General features: G+C 42.3%; 1 protein-coding gene across 1 annotated transcript in view; it reads right to left on the bottom strand.

The window, feature by feature from the left end:
• Positions 1–16945, bottom strand: part of LOC124759088 (phosphatase and actin regulator 4-like) — a 415959-nt gene that overhangs the window by 87919 nt on the left and 311095 nt on the right. Inside the window, exon 2 of the mRNA XM_047249088.1 lies at positions 1317–1508. Within this exon, the coding sequence (XP_047105044.1) occupies positions 1317–1508 (192 nt within the window). The remainder of the gene's footprint in view (positions 1–1316; positions 1509–16945) is intronic.

Here is a 16945-nt window from a genome sequence, read left to right as displayed (position 1 = left end):
AGAAGCATCAAGAAGGATATCTGGCAAATCTGTGAGATCACCTATTACTACTGTACTGAGGCAGTCAACATCTGGAGACAGCACACAGGCAATGGCAGAGTACTTTAGCTCTATCACTGAAAACCAGGATTCAGTTTTCCACCGCCACTAATGGAGAATGGTGATTGGAATTTCCATTCCAATAATACCGAGGAGTGCAGCTGCAACTTTTCTATGTGAGAGCTTGATTTTGCATTGTCTTGGGTCAAGTCGACAACACCATGTAAGGGTCGAAGCCAGTATATGATACAGTACATAAACCAGGACGCAAAGGCGATTCTCCTAACCGTTTTTCTCCTAACCGTGGCTGACTTGGGAATTTCCAGATTCGCGGAAAGAGGTGATTTTAGTACTCTTTCTGAAACCAAGCAACGCTCGCACGTTTTCCAGTGGTTACCGTAATGTGGCTCTCACTACCTGATCCGGAAAAACGTTACAACGCATAACCAGCATCTGATTTAGGTTCTAAATCGCGGTAACTACTCAGTCGCTATCAGTGTGGGTTTGGGAGCTATATTTCTATCGTCGACAACTGACCCTGCCGAAGGCGGAAATACAAGAATCTTTCCTACGCAAACAACACTTCGTACTCACCTTCTTCGATCCTGAGAGGGAACACCACACTACTTTCAGGCATCACATCGTAAACAGTTCCGCACACAGGGCTCGCGAGGATGCGCCTACTATCACCATTCATTCGGTCGTTCCTTTCCAGGCGACTTTTTCAGATGTCGGGTCGGAGGTGCTCTTTCAGACTGATTCTGTCAAGAGACTGTTCGCTATTGGCATCAACAGTTTTATTATACCCGCAGTTAAAGTTTTCCATTCGACGTTGATAGTTTTTGGAGGACTTTGTCATATTCTGCTCCCCCTCCAACGTTGCAACGACCATTCGTCAGCTGCAACTCACGATAAAGATGGTAACTTTTAATCATAGATGTCGATGTTTTAACCTGCTCCTTCTCAAAATTACGGAAACTGAACAAAATTGAAGTAATTTTCAGAATCAGCATTACAGATAGTATTTAGAACATCTGTTTTTGAAAAATCACGTAATAACAGTTCTAAAAATACAGGTTTGCGTAATCCATGTGTGCACTGCTGTATTTAGGCTGTCTGATGTCTGTTTGAGGCATTTCCGTGTATTATTTATAATTAATGCAGTTAACAAATGAAAGAGGAAATTCACTCTTTAAGGTGGTTAGTATGACAAATCCATTACAACACAAACGACATGCCCAAACGCCCCCTTAATGATGGACAGTGACGTTACTCACAGCGAGAGGCGGCCTCGAACTTGTCGGACTTCTTCTTGCGCTTCCACTTCCAGGGCTTGAAGACGCGCACGAGCGCCGACAGCTTGCTCTTGCGCTCGAGGGGCGGAGTGCGCACACCGCCCCCGCCGCCCACGCCTCCGGTCCCCAGGCTGGCAGTGCGCGCCGGCCCGCCATTCTGCCGACCCGTCCCGCCTGCAACACCCGCAGCTGCCGTCACTGCTCTGAGCCTCAGAAGCCTCAACTACCGAACTACTGCTACTACACTTAGTGCGCAGGGTGTCTAGGCTGCTGCCTAGGGGCCAGCACTACAAAAATTTTAATATAACAGGAAGTCTGTGTTAATGTGTGTGTGTGTGTGTGTGTGTGTTTTATGGTTACGCAATGGCGAGACGGCGACATTATCAGCAACCTATAAAAATTAGTAGGAAAGATGGCTGAAATATCTAAAATGTTATAAAACAAGTAGAATTAGGTCTTACGAAATTTCTCTCACTCTCCCCCAACATCACTCACAGACACCTGAACAATCTCACTATCTCACATCCTTGCAAATAGCGTAAACTGGCCAGACGTTGTAAAATTGGCAATTAAAATACAAGTAATACAAGAGAAAAGCTATAATAATTACATAGTAAAATGTAGCTGGCTCTTCACTCACAAGAAACACGCACTGATCCAGTCAACCTGATAACACATTAAGGGTCTATTCTCCTCAGCCAGCCTATAAAATTATATATTTTCACTTTTTAAAAACAAACTAATGAAACAAATCAACTTAAATCTCTTTTCAGCGTTATTTACTAATTCTTGGAGAACGTTTTCCGATTTTTTAAGAAAGTAAGTCATCATTAAGCCCCTCCCCCCCCCCCCATCCGAAATACACTGTATCTCATGCTGACGGAATAGACTGCGGGCACACTAATGAACGTATGTTTCTAAAATTTGCCTGAATTGCAGTAACACGCTAATTTTTTAAATGTTCACTTATTCATTAGTTATTGCAAAAAAACGTGACATAAATAAAAGAATACTACATCTTTGCTTCAAACGCCCATCATTTTATTATTTTTTCAAAATTTTCTTTTTATTTCACACACGATTTGAAGACTGCAGGACTTCCGTCATGGACGCACTGCATTCTGGACAGAGCAACTTTATCTCTTTGGATTAGCGGCTTCAGGACGAATGAATTTCTTTAAAAAAAAAAAAGTCCAGGAATCAGTAAATAATGTGCAAAATAGTTTACGATGATAGCTTCACTACTTTTTCAAAAAAATCGAAAAATTGTTTGTTTTATGGATCCTTCAAAACAAAGCATCTTCCTAAAATTTTAGGAAAGAAGTTGGACATTTCACAAAACTTTAAAAGTCATACTACATTCATAGCACTGTCAGTTAAAAATAGAGGGCAAATACGTCGGTTAATTAGCTGCCACCTTTTTGTCTGAACATAAAACACCGTCTACTACAATGTGGCGCACTGTGATCCGTATGCCACAAGCATCACGCATTGCAAGTAGTCGTGCGTCAGAAGTTTGTGTGTTAGTACTGGCCGGCCGATGTGGCCGTGCGGTTAAAGGCGCTTCAGTCTGGAACCGCGTGACCGCTACGGTCGCAGGTTCGAATCCTGCCTCGGGCATGGATGTGTGTGATGTCCTTAGGTTAGTTAGGTTTAATTAGTTCTAAGTTCTAGGCGACTGATGACCTCAGAAGTTAAGTCGCATAGTGCTCAGAGCCATTTGAACCATTTTTTTGTTAGTACTGTGGTGCAGGTCCCCTTATAATCGTAAATGAAGTAGAATTAATTGTTTTGTATGAGGTTAGCACAATAAATTTTTCAGTGGGCAGCTGACATTAATGAAATCAGCGCTCGCCTCTCAAATTCTGAGATCCCTCGCATCAAATTCCCCGTGTCGGCTAATCTAATGTCGGGCATTTCACTTAACAAAATCTCTAAGATTTGTAAAGAATGATCATCTGTATTTTGGCTATTTACAATGAATTCGATTTCGCGGGAACTGGATTTCTTCCATACAGCTTTTCATTTAAAACACAGCTCACTAAAGTCAAAGATTAATTTCTTAATAAACAGATCGCTCTAAGAATGTTCCTGTCACTTACGATAGCAAACAGTAATGGAAGAAGTTCGTTTTCTTAATTGAAGTTGACAAAAAAATAAAAAAGAACCAGGGTTGGAATCCCTACGTTAGAAGACAGGCTAAACTATTTGGCTTCACACAAGTAATATTTTAAGACTACTAAGTTGTGAAGATATTCTAAGTAGCTTCATTAATGTGAACTGTAGGTGCAAACCAATCAGCCAATAAAATTATTTAAAACTTTTATTTTAATGCTGATTATTTAGGAAATCAGGAATTAAACATCGGTACAATTTGCATGACTGATACATTTCTTTTGTGATCTTGCAGCCGCCAAAGAAATGCGTTTGTTTATAGTTTCAGTATGTGTCTTTTACAACAAATGCCGATTTTTTCATGAGCACGAACGTCAAATTTTTGCTCTTACTTCAATAAACCTAACTGCTCATACTCTGTAAAGTCGTTTCATAAAATCAAATAAAAAACCTTAAACGCTACGTTACGGACGTTAATTCTAAATTTTCTGTTTTTGTGGATTTAGTTATTTTTCCCTTGCTAGTGTACATCCCTAGGGTTCAGCTTAGGTGTCATCGACAACTAAATACAGCACTCACTCAACTATCAATAAAGAGCAACACAAAATTCTCTCTTCAAAGCAGTTAAGGACCACGTTGTTGAAGGTACGAGTAGCATTAAATGTACTAACAGTGTTAACTGAGATCTCTAATGGTATTCACCAGCTGCCTACGTATGGCTCCCCTAGAGATCGTGAAGACAAGGTTAGAGTAATTACAGCACACACAGAGGCATTTAAGAAGCCATTCTTTGAAAGAAGAAACCCCAGTGTGCGGTACCACACCAAGTGCCCTCTGCCATGCACTTCACAGTGGTTTCCAGAGTACGTATGTAGGTATAGCTACAGACCTGAGCGTGTGGGCATAAAATGGAAGAATGGGATAATATACACTGCCTGTCAAAAATTGAACAGAGTGGATAATGTCTCTGTGTGTGTGTGTGTGTGTGTGTGTGTGTGTGTGTGTGTGTGTGTTCCATCATCTTGGTTCTATTAGCCGCTCGATTCATGTAACACATAACATAAAGTAATTACTTATTTCGGGGGTGGATACGTACCAAATCAAATTACAAGGTATCTTCTTTTGTTACAGTGAATGTCAGGGGTCAGACTAAAATCGTAAACTGTGCTTTGGCGATAGATTTGTACGCCGCTTTCTTGCTGCAGCTTCCCGTCACATGTGTCTTGCCCTATCTTCCACAACGGAGCAACATACTATAGATCTTCCCTTATGAGGCTCTGGTAGGTGTACCGAAATCAGTACAAACTGAGGCTACTAACCATGTGCGATGGCAGTTCCCGTGATACTTTAACACTGAGAATCCTCCTCTTTCGGAGCGGCGCAACAAACTGTTGAAAGTTGCTTTGGAAAAGAACATAACGTGCAGCTCGTAGATGTAAAAACATTGAGGCAATATAGGAAATATCTGATTGTTTCCTTAAATGCTACAAAAATCAAATGACTTGTGCACAACGACACCCACCTGCATTTCTATTTACAAGTCACATACCAAATAAAACTAACCACTAATTAGAGAGGAATCTAGGAATACTCGTATATTACAGCCTTCTATGTTCCGTTCTCGTAGGGAGCGCGAAGGCAAGGTTAGACTAATTACAGTGCGTACAGGGAAGGTAAATAGTTACTCTTCCCGTGCTCCGCGCGGGAATGGAACAGTAAGTTCAAATGGTTCAAATGGCTCTGAGCAGTATGGGACTTAACATCTAAGGTCATCAGTCCCCTAGAACTTAGAACTACTTAAACCTAACTAACCTAAGGACATCACACACATCCATGCCCGAGGCAGGATTCGAACCTGCGACCGTAGCAGTCGCGCGGTTCCGGACTGAAGCGCCTAGAACCGCAAGGCCACCGCGGCCGGCTGGAACAGTAAGAAACCCTCGTAATTGGTACTATGAGAAGTACCCTCTGCCATGCACTTCACAGTAGTTAGCAGAGTTTGGATGTAGACTTAGATCTATTTGACGCAACCAGCCACAGTCTAAATCGAAGTGGCCAGCCCTGATCCTGCCAAATGCCAGTCAAGTGTCTTAACCGCTGCGCTACCTTATTCGATTGATGCAAAAGACATTACAACTCTCGCCAGGAAGATGACAATTACTAACATCAGTTAGGATGAACCCTTCTTCCCATTTTAATGTGCAGATGACTGAAGAGGCATTAATCAGTTCGCAGATTAAAATACCCGGACAAACCATCTCCATCTTACAGGCATTAGAATTCCGTCCTTCGAAGTGCCTTATTCTTTACTATAGGCCTATGCAACTGATGAGAAATGAATGGAATCGGGTGACGCTATGCACACATGTACATGGTTACTCCGCAGCTCACACTTAACTGTCTGGCAGAGCGTTCATAGAACCACTGTGTGACTACTGCTTGACGGCCCACTCTCGAATAACACATGGGAAAAATGGACACACAAAACGCACGAGCTCTGATACTTTTTACGATAGTCATTTCTCCTTATGTAGATGGTAGTCATTAAAATATTTCAGAATCCAGGAGAGAAAGACGGTGACTGAAATTTTGTGAAAAAATCTTGCCAGAACGGTAAAAGGTTTTTGTTTCTGACTGGCGTCCCAGCTCTCTTAATACAGCTGTAATATTACATTCGCAAATTGCGAATGCGATTGTACGACAGCTACACAATTTACTAGTAAAGTATGAAAATCTGCGCCAGACCAGGACTCGAACCCGGATTTCCCGCTTTACGCGAGCGGTCGCCTCGCTTCGGCTATCCGAGCACGCTTCCTGGACCGGCTCAAACCTTCACATGTCCCACAGTCTACGTCCCATAGTGCTTCCGCACTAATAGTGTGATTCCTGCACAGGCAGAGGCATTGTTTTATTTTCAGTTTGCCTTGCTTTCGCATGAAACATAGTGGGGCTGCCGTGTGTACTTTAAAGTGTGTATAGAGTTCCATGCAATGCTTCTTCTCAGAATTGCATCGAACTGTACAGACACTGTAAACTCTTTAGTAGACTTGTTGCACTTTTAAGTGCTCTGCCTGTAAAACGCAATCTTTGGTTCGCCTTCCCCACAACATTTGCTGTGTAATGGTCAGTTTAACATGTATGTTATTGCAATCCCTAGTTATCTAGTTGAGTCTACAATCTTTACATGTTTTACGTAACGTGTGATCGTAATTTAACGGAATTCCTTTAGTACTCATGTGGCGAACCTCAAATTTCTTATTTTTAAAGCCAACTGCCACTTTTGCACCATACAGATATCTTGTCTACATCATTTTGCAATTCGTTTCCATCTTCTGATAACTTTACTAGACGGTAAAAAACGGAATCATCTGCAAACAATCTACGAGGGCTACTCTGACTGTCTCCTAAAGCGGCCATATAGAATAAGAACAGCAGAGATTCCAGATATGACTTCCGTTTGAATAGATGACTTCTCGTCAGTTACTACAAACCAAACTTTCTGACAGGAAATCCAGTCGCAGAACGAAAACGACATTCCATTCGCAAGGACAGTATAAGAGAAAATAGAGGAGGTGGTAAAAAAAAGAACAGTAACAGCAGCACGTTTTTTGTCGTCACAAAGGGGCAGCAATGCAACGCGAATATAACAGACTCTGAAACAATAAGATAGACTTTCTTCGCAGCTATGCTGGCCAGAAAACTGGTGTTAATGTCCATGCATCTCGTCTCTCAGCATAGAAAATGCTTCAGAAAACAAAGCACATTTGACTTAGATACAAGCTTCAAAACGATAACTACCTGAACTTCGTTCAGTTGACAGAATGCCACCGGAAACGAATACTTCGGGAACGCAGCAATGATGAGTTGGACGTGATGAAATAGTGCGAAATTCCTCTTCAGCGCATACTTTGGCACATATTTTGAACAGTTCAGTTTTATTCCATTTGAAACTGTATGGAATCTGGAAGCGTTGCGCGGACAAGAAGTGGTTAACCGATCTGCTTTAACAAAGTAGCGAAGAGAGAGTTCAGCAAATACAAAGAACAAGGAAGTTTATACCCAGTAACATTTAGTACTACACGACAGTTAACCGTTTTACGCAATATTAAGGCTCGAAAACTGCTTGACGAGCAGCTTCCGGTAGTATGAAATTGCTGACATAAAACGGAAAATACTTTTCAGTCATACCAGAATAACTACGCAGGGCCAAATTTTATGCGACAGTTTTCCTAGTCGACATCATGTCTCGTCATAAAACTTATTTTGGTTAAGCAGTTTTTTATTATGAAGTGCGTCTTTAAACTAGACTTTTCAGCGCCTTTTTTGTTTCATTCATTGTACTTATTGTCAACAGCTTTACCGTCAGTGACGAATAGCTTCATCAGAGCTGATAAAGTGTGGAAAAAGTTGTTACGGACCTTACAGAAGATTTTATTCCCTGTAACGTAACTTAGATGAGCTTCTACTAAGGCATACTGACTTAAATGCCAAAGAGAGCGCTTCCGAACACTGCTGCGGCCCGGAACTAGTGTTCCAGGTCGTCCAGACCAGTAAGCAACGGTCTGTTAGTAAGAGTTAACGGCGCAGAAAACCAAAGAAACGGAAACCATTGTCCCGGCGAGCTCAAAGACGGAGCCAGGCAATTCAGAGCGCGAAAACAACCAGACCTCTCCTCTCAGACGGAAAATAGGCCAAGTGAGCTGCAGAATGTAACACGCAGATCTCTAACAGCTAGTTGTAGAAGTAGTGAAGTAAACAAATGGAAACAAGGAAAACGCACACCGGTCATTTCGTGAACCGACTTCAGTTGAACGTTTGTGTGAGTATAATGTACAACATGGAAGACGAGGTACAAATACAACTCGTTAACCGAAAATGGTTGACTGAATGACAGTTGTTGCATTTTCCTTGTGTTTCCGTTTGTTTAGTGTATAATGCCCCCGGTAGCTAAACAACGTTTGCTCACCCAAAGAGTCTGTGAATGGCTGTCAAAAACGGTAATTATGCTAATTATTGACGTTCCATATACGAATATAGTGAGAACAATTGAGGTATTGGCATGACGAAGCATCTAAGTCACAAAAAACAGAAAATCAGTTTTTTCACGGATGAAAGAGTGTGAACCCATGCCAGTAAGTCGCTGGATGAAATGGTTTAGTTTCTGCTTTGACACAGTGACCCTAGTAAGTGCACACCAAATGTTGATTTAGTGTAATCTTTGCTGTCACATCCTCAACAGTCTTAACTTGTTCGGTGGCCGTCAGAGTGATTTAGCGATTAGACTTATTGTAAGCAGGCAGGATCCCACCTAAAGTGATTTCCTTCAATCTGGTAAGTACGGACTTGTGATCGTTATTTGTGGTTACAGACCTGTTGCTCCTATGAAAAAGCGTTATTATTTTTGGTTATGTTTTGTAAGGTTACCTTTAAGAGCCGCTACACGTGCCGAGACGTCACAGAAGCCGAAACACTGTACCTGAGTTTTGGAAACAAGTTTGGACAATCAAGCGAAATTTATTTTTGGGTTAACAGATCTCTCCGAAGTAAAAAGGAGATGGACGCGTAAAGACGACCCCAAATCTCAACCCTTTAGGAGACAGGTTCAACTATAATTTATCTACGATAAACATTTAAAAATATTTTGGGACTTTCTGGCAATCGCGTTAGCATCATCATACAGAAAAAGAAGACAGGGGATATGGTGTATCAAAGCCTCCGAGGAAAGAATGCTAGCTCTTATCGCTAAGAGTCATTATACAAGCCACAAGTTCTACTAACTTATTCTTAAATCCGGACTTAAACAACGACAGGACGTAGCACGCGTTTAAGATAGCTCATCCCGTAAAGAATATTGACCTTCGGTTCTATCGGCGAGGTCTGACAAAACACTTCAAGAAACATTTATGTCACAGTCCCCGTTCAGAAACCTGCGCAATTTGTAATCAACTGACAGACAAAGTAAAAGTAGCTGTGGGACCTGAGAAGTTGGTTTTGACAGGTAAAAAGAACTACATCTACGATAAACAGAAAAAGCCACAAAACACTTGATTCTGACAAATCTCAACCTCGAATGCTTTCGATTGCCAACTGCTAACTTTCTACGAACATGCAGCAGATGATATTCCCACCAGCGCTGACCCATTCTAACATGTTTTATAGCAGACAGTTGTCGAACTACAATCTAGGCTTGCATGTTGGTGACACGGGACAAAGTTACATGTGTTTGTGGGACAAGGGCACTGAAGGATGTGGTGGGAATGAAGGCGGATCGTATCTACTAAAAGTAATTATATCACTGGGATTTACTGGTAAAAAAGCCCTGCAGATTTGGTGTTTTTAACAGAGCAGGACAAAAAAGCGTGGTTCTTATGGCACTTATCTGGATTGTAGCTAATAACTTCTTCGAAATAACTGACTTGAAATTTCTAGTGTCTGGGCACACTTACGTGTCTTGTAACAGATTTTGACATAATTGAGAAAAGAAATGTAGTGTGTAAGAGAATGATGCCGTAAGAAATTGTGGATATTATATGAGATGCGCAGCATGCACAACTCTTCAATTTTATTTCCATGGAGGACGAAGATTTCCTTGATGTGACAAGAACAAGTGACGAATACCTGAATACAAACACTCTGGAAATTAGAACCTTTTCTTGGATCGGGATATCAAAAGCTGATTTTCACTTCATAAAAAAACGTCTTACATTCCACAAGACGTAAACTTGGAAAGAGATCAAGATTACCAAGGAAGGACATTCCTTGGATGCCATTATTGATGCGGGACCTCTTCCACCACCGAGCGAGGTGTCGCAGTGGTTAAACACTGGACTCGCATTCGGGAGGACGACGGTTCAATCCCGCATCCGGCCATCCTGATTTAGGTTTTCCGTGATTTCCCTAAATCGCTCTAAGCAAATGCCGGGATGGTTCCTTTCAAAGGGCACGGCCGACTTCCTTCCCCATTCTTCCCTAATCCGATGAGACCGATGATCTCGCTGTCTGGTTTCCTTCCCCAAAACAACCCAACCCTCTTCCACCAAACGAAACTAAGGAAACTGATAAAATATCGATACTTCCTTCTAGAGGCATAGATATGCAACAGCGATATGAATTTCCTCGATATATCGATATCAAAATAGCAATATCGAGGGCCGATATTTTTACATTACAATCCGAATGAACGGGGGGTGAGTGTATTTGAGCACACCAGTTGCGTTAAAAAGCAATTTTTAAAGCAGCTAGTGTGCTGTTTATTCACATCGGCGTTCTTCTAAAACAGTAGCTAAAAATGATGGACAAATATCTAAATGACAGAATGACAAGATTGGTCTTTGTGATGGGCGGAGACGTGTAAGAGTAACTGCTGACGTAATCGGCGCTACCAGCAGAAACTGCTGTGTCTAACTTTACCACGTAATTTTGACACTACAACTGCTAAGTCGCTGGCGTTTACAGAGACGAAAAAAAAAAAAAAAAAAACAAACAAACAAACACCGTGGTCGACATGATGTTTCCGTACAAATCCGACATGTGACGAAACTGAACGACGGACCTATCGGACATCTTTTATTGTGCCACATACAAGCAGTTAGTTACCACTGTCAGCAAAGTGATTATCGCGAAGCGTGAATGTGCATCGTTTCCCTCTCAACTCTTGCTCTAAGGAGATACGCAGGCTGCTAGCATGTGATGTACAGGGTATCAAACAATAAATCTGTACTCAAATATGCAGCACTAAAACCGGCAGTATACTCACAATATGCATCCGATATTTTTGTAGGCCGGTGCCTAGAATTTTTTGTTGGTTTATCGATATATCGATACATTTTTCAATGTATCGATAGATATTGATACATTTTATATCTATATATCGGATATCCGATATTTTTTTTAAAAAATCTATTGTCCTAGACCAGACCATCGATTAGTGAACCTAAAAAGAGCAGATTTAACGGCAATGATCGAATTTTTGGATCCAAAATAGCATAAATTTTATAGACATCTTTCTCTCCACATTAGCATGCGTGTTACAATTTTTTTCTGCAATGTTTTATTTGTACTGTCCACATAACACGCTTGTTCCACTATTCATATTACTTGTGGTCCATAGTTTGAATTTTATTTGTACAAACTTGTAGCAAAATGTAAACAAATGTCATATTTGGTTCAAATGGCTCTGAGCACTATGGGACTTAACACCTATGGTCATCAGTCCCCTAGAACTTAGAACTACTTAAACCTAACTAACCTAAGGACACCACACACATCCATGCCTGAGGCAGGATTCGAACCTGCAACCGTAGCAGTCGCGCGGTTCCGGACTGAGGGCCTAGAACCGCGAGACCACCGCGGCCGCCCAAATGTCATATTTAACAGGCTCACGAACGATATTTGCTTCTCGTGCACAATACGTTTTTATGACTTACATGCTTTCCTATACCAATGCCTCAATCATTTCGATAAATATGTGAACTAACACTTCCCACTTTAGTCTGATGTCCAACGTTATTGTCTGTCACCTTCGACAGTCAACTGCGAGATTCTTTCGATACTCTTACCATTAGTTTAAAATCTTTGTTGTCACAAAATTCAGAGCGACAACCATAACCGGGTTAGTTGAATAACAAATATCGCAGAATATTAGACTCACAAGTGTCGTGTGTTTCTCCATTTACAATTTGTATAATAATCTACCAAGAATCTACAGAACATCCAGTTAACTCAAAACATCATGAAACAACAGTTCCGGTAGATTATAAATAAAGCTTGTACTACGGAACAGGTGCACCAGAAATATCTTATGTTTGTTAACTGGAAACAAAAAAAGGTTTTAATAACGGAGAGTGGCATTTTCTGAGTTAAACAACGATGACACAATCCTTAAAAAAAATGACAAACGTATTTACGTAATGTGGGAGGGAACGACTGTCATTACCTTAACGCAGACGGAAAATCCGAAGAATTTGTGTAAGTGGTGGGAAGATGCCGTGGATCCGTTCACTAACAAGGAATCGCGTCATCGGTAAAGTGCGTTTTCCTAAGACAGATTACACTGCACAGAGCGTACTGATGCTTCTACCAATAAGCGAAGCAGATGATCTGAGGCGTGCAGTGCAGAGCACGTCGAATACCTAGGCGTACAAGTGCCAACGAAGATGGGTGTATCATCACCGAGCTGTGCCCACCCACAATGTGTGGAACAGGACGACATCAAATTCCTCTCCGCATGCCGAAGCTTTGTAGAACTTTACACACGGAGCATGTAAAGCTGCCGGGATTCCTGATGGCTTATCTCACCGCGCGACCAGCGCGCTCGCTTGGTTTCGTAAGAGGTTTGACGCTTGACGAATGCGTAAAAGCTTCCAGTATCTTATGGGTGGCTTTAAAAGCTATGTTGGGAAACTGACCTGCCTCCTTCCCAGTCAACCGATAGATAGACAACTGTTTCTGTTATCGATGGTACTTACATGAAGATAATGTTCAACATCGCAATTCATCGTGAACACTTCGAAGTGCAAGCTGCCATGCGAAATTACTATATGTTTCTCGATATCGCCGCAAATTACCAAGTATGCTTTCTAGGGTTACCATACAACTCTCTAGACGTTTCTTATACTAGGCCCCACAGCACGCAAAAAGAAAGATGTAACGACGTAGTTATTAAGTTTTGAATAAGTGTGTATAACACATAACGATGCGTCTGAGCTGCCAAGGTATTCTTTAAACTGCTGAAAACTGCTGTCCGCGGGCGTTTACATTAGCTCCGCAAATGGATGTTATCATTCAGATTTCGTATAAAGTGAAGCGTGAGTGAATTGCTTCAGACTTACTGGCTTAAGAAAAGAAACTATTCACAGAAAGTCTGATCAAAGGAATGGGAAAGCCGCTTCGTGTCCGTGCGCAGAAATGTGCGCTCATCTACGAGTATACTACTATATAAAGACAAGTCGTCGTTTAAAGTTGTTACCAAATATCTCGAGAACTTCTTGACATATTTTTTTCAAATTTTTACACGACACTACAATAAACATTTGGGCTGACACTGACCATGTATCTCAGGAGTACATTGTTAACAAAAATCTCGAAATATTCTTGACCGGCAACTTTGAATTTTCACACAATACTATAACAAATATGCAGCTAGACAAAAACTAAATACTATAAGGGGCGTTCAAAAAGAAACGTGCCGGAGGCATAATTACATTACCAGTACCTGCATGTTAGAGATATTGACCCTGGCTGTTGAGACACTTGTCCCACAGTGACACAAGGCGGTGAACAGTTGTCTCATAAAATTCCCGGGGCTGCGATGTTAACCAGTACCGCACGTACAGTTGTACGTCGCCGCCCGAGGCGAATCGTTTGACGCTCAGAGCCTTTTTAAGGGGACCAAAAATAGCGTAATCACAGGGAGAGAGGTCCGGACTATATGTAGGGTGTCCGAGAACCTACCCTTTGAATTTCTGCAGGAGTGCCGCGATTGTGTTGGCCTTATGAGGTTTTGCATTGTCGTGGAGCAGAATGACCCCACGGGTGAGATTGGTTGGTCGTTTTGATTTGATCGCTTGGCGAAGGGTGGTCAAGGTCTGTGTGCTGCAGAAGTGAATCAGAATGGATCCATCTTGGTCAAAGAAGAACGTCAGCATAGGGGCAAACGATTCACCTCGGACGACGACGTCCAGCTGTACGTGCAGAACTGGTTAACATCGCAGCCCCAGGGAATTTTATGAGATAGCCATTCGCCGCCTTGTGTCACGGTGGGACAAATGTCTCAACAGCCAGGGTCAATACTTCTAACATACAGGTACTGGTATCTGTAATTATGCCTCCGGCTCGTTTCTTATGCTTTAAACAACAGTGTACAGGTTTTCTGTAAACAGATTGCGAGAAAGAAAATTCTGTGCTGTGCTGTACTATGAAAATGTGTGGTTCTGTTTCTTCTTGCAGTCAGTTGTAACCTCTATAACCTCTACGAACTGAAACAGAAGAATATGCCAGAAATGTTCCGATTTCTCCACTTGACTCTCCATTTTCTAGAATCCTATCTAATACTTTTTGATCTGTCGATGACTCTACACTCTATATACCATACAGTATCCTCTGTACCAAGAAATCCTCAGCCCAGTTACATATTTCGCTTGCCACTCCATACGATCGTCCTTTCGATAATAAGCGTACGTGTGCTACTGAGTTAAATGCTGTTCAGAAGTCAAGAAATACCGCATCTGCCTGACTGCCTTCATCCACGGCTTTCAGGATGTCGTGTGAATAAAGCGCGCCGTAGAGACAATTATAGATTTTTCTCGAGACGTCACATCCGCTAGCTTCGCCATATCACAACCATACTGTTTTATTCAAACCGAAGCTATACCTCGCACTGCGCTACAACCCACATTCCAAAAAATAGTACGGAAGCAAAATGAATATTTCCAGTGTTCTATTCTAACTTTACTGGCTCACGTTTGATGTCGCACGTTAATCAGAGGTGAAGGGCAACTTCTGGTAACCGTACGTTTAACCAACCCAATGAAAGCATCGTGCTCGGTTAGACTCACTGAATGTAGAGACCTTGTCGCCAGTGATTTCAGGACGCCGTGCGTTGCGCGGACTGACATTCCGGTAGCGTGCTGTAGACGAGGGAACTCCCGTTTGCTAGCAGCGCAGACAAGCGACACAGACAGGGCTCGGGCAATTTCTCCCGCCCTGCGTGCTTGGCAGCTTTCTAGCAGCCCATGTCGCCCGCTCGGTCCGGTTGCGGCAGGTCTGCCCACTCATACTGAAATATAAATCCGCGCCGAACTGCACTCCCGACATTCCTCAATATCGGTGGCGTGCGCGCGCGCGGTCTCTCTCTCTCTCTCTCTCTCTCTCTCTCTCACACACACACACACACACACACATTTCACTACGGCCGTTCGATGGCGACCACAGTCTAGCAGGCGCAGCTCAATAAGTTTTACACTCTTCGCTGACCACATGGAAGCCGCCTTACCTTTAGAACAGATCACAGTGTTCACACGGATGTGCGTTCAGACAGGACGAAAGAAACGACAGCGTGCACTGGTGGACTTTAGGAGTGGCGAAAGACAAGACATACTCACTGTGTATAGGTACCGCGCCAATGTTTCTGCGAATCTTATTGCATTACCAAGACAGCTAGCTGGCGTTGGTGTAGCGTCTCCTTTCGCCGACATTCAGTTCTGAGTGCGCTTTGAACGTACTCGATGGGTCGGCCGATATTCTTGGTATAAAGTCTGTAAACTGAAGAGCGTGCAGCGTCCGTCGTGGTGCAAGTGGCTTTTTCCGGGAAGAACGCTACAACTGCCGTACAGGATGACTAAGAATCAATTCCCCGTCGACACTGCAGTGTAGCGTGTGGTGATCGACGTAGATTCTGTTGGAATGCGTTTCTTCCGTAGGTTACATTAGTTACCATCTAGTAAACCCCTCAGCCTCGATCTTTAAGGAATCGAACTTCCACATATAAAAAAGCTTTAAACGTCTGACTACTTTATACTCGTAAATGAGTTAATGTGTCACGTATTTCACGTTAGGCACGTGAGCGAGAAAATTTTTCGCTAGCGTTTCTTGCAAGTAGCAAAGTGCTCTCTCTATCAAACACTGGATGAGAACAGTCTGGGTAATCTGAGCTCCACTGTAAGCAAAACATGATTTTTCACGCATCTGAATGTTTATGGCGCTGTATCTCCTGAACTATGCCTAGTAAAATGATATAATTTTGGATATACATTCTGTGGTATACGTCGGTACTGTCTGAAAGTAGTACTGCGAAGAGAGTTAGCAGTAAAGAAATAATAATTAAAACGTCATGGCCGGCCGGTGTGGCCGAGCGGTTCTAGGAGCTTCAATCTGGAACCGCGCGACCGCTACGGTCGAAGGTTCGAATCCTGCCTCAGGCATGGATGTGTTTGATGTCCTTAGGGTTAGTTAGGTTTAAGTAGTCCTAAGTTCTAGGGGACTGATGACCTACGATATTAAGTCCCATAGTGCTCAGAGCCAAAGCGTCATGCCTGATGATACAGTTTTACTGCATTAACAGCGAAAATTTAGTAAGTGATAACCTTTTTTGCCTTCATTATTTTCTGTTTGTGTGTGTGTGTGTGTGTGTGTGTGTGTGTGTGTGTGTGTGTGTGTGTGTGTGTGTGAGAGAGAGAGAGAGAGAGAGAGAGAGAGAGAGAGAGAGAGGGGGGGGGGGGAGTATCAGTGAGAAAAAAGTTTTCTAAAGGTTTGAAACCGTGCGTAAATTTCGTCGGAAGTCGCTAAGTGCTCGCTTTGTCAAATACCGGATCAATATAGCCTGGACAACTAGGGCGCCGTCGTTCACAATGCATCAAGAACTGTACAAATTTTCTAACTATAATACTATATAATGTATATACCATAATAATGTACTTATTTTACTGTGTTCGACCGCTGGCATAAAATTATGCCTCTGGATCCTTACATTATGACAGAATTTTAAATTTTTAAATTCG

The sequence above is a fragment of the Schistocerca piceifrons genome, chromosome 1 (genome assembly GCF_021461385.2).
Source record: "Schistocerca piceifrons isolate TAMUIC-IGC-003096 chromosome 1, iqSchPice1.1, whole genome shotgun sequence".
In the NCBI taxonomy this organism is placed as follows: domain Eukaryota; kingdom Metazoa; phylum Arthropoda; class Insecta; order Orthoptera; family Acrididae; genus Schistocerca; species Schistocerca piceifrons.
Note: the sequence above shows the minus strand (reverse complement) of the source record. Positions and strands in the feature narration are given on the sequence as shown.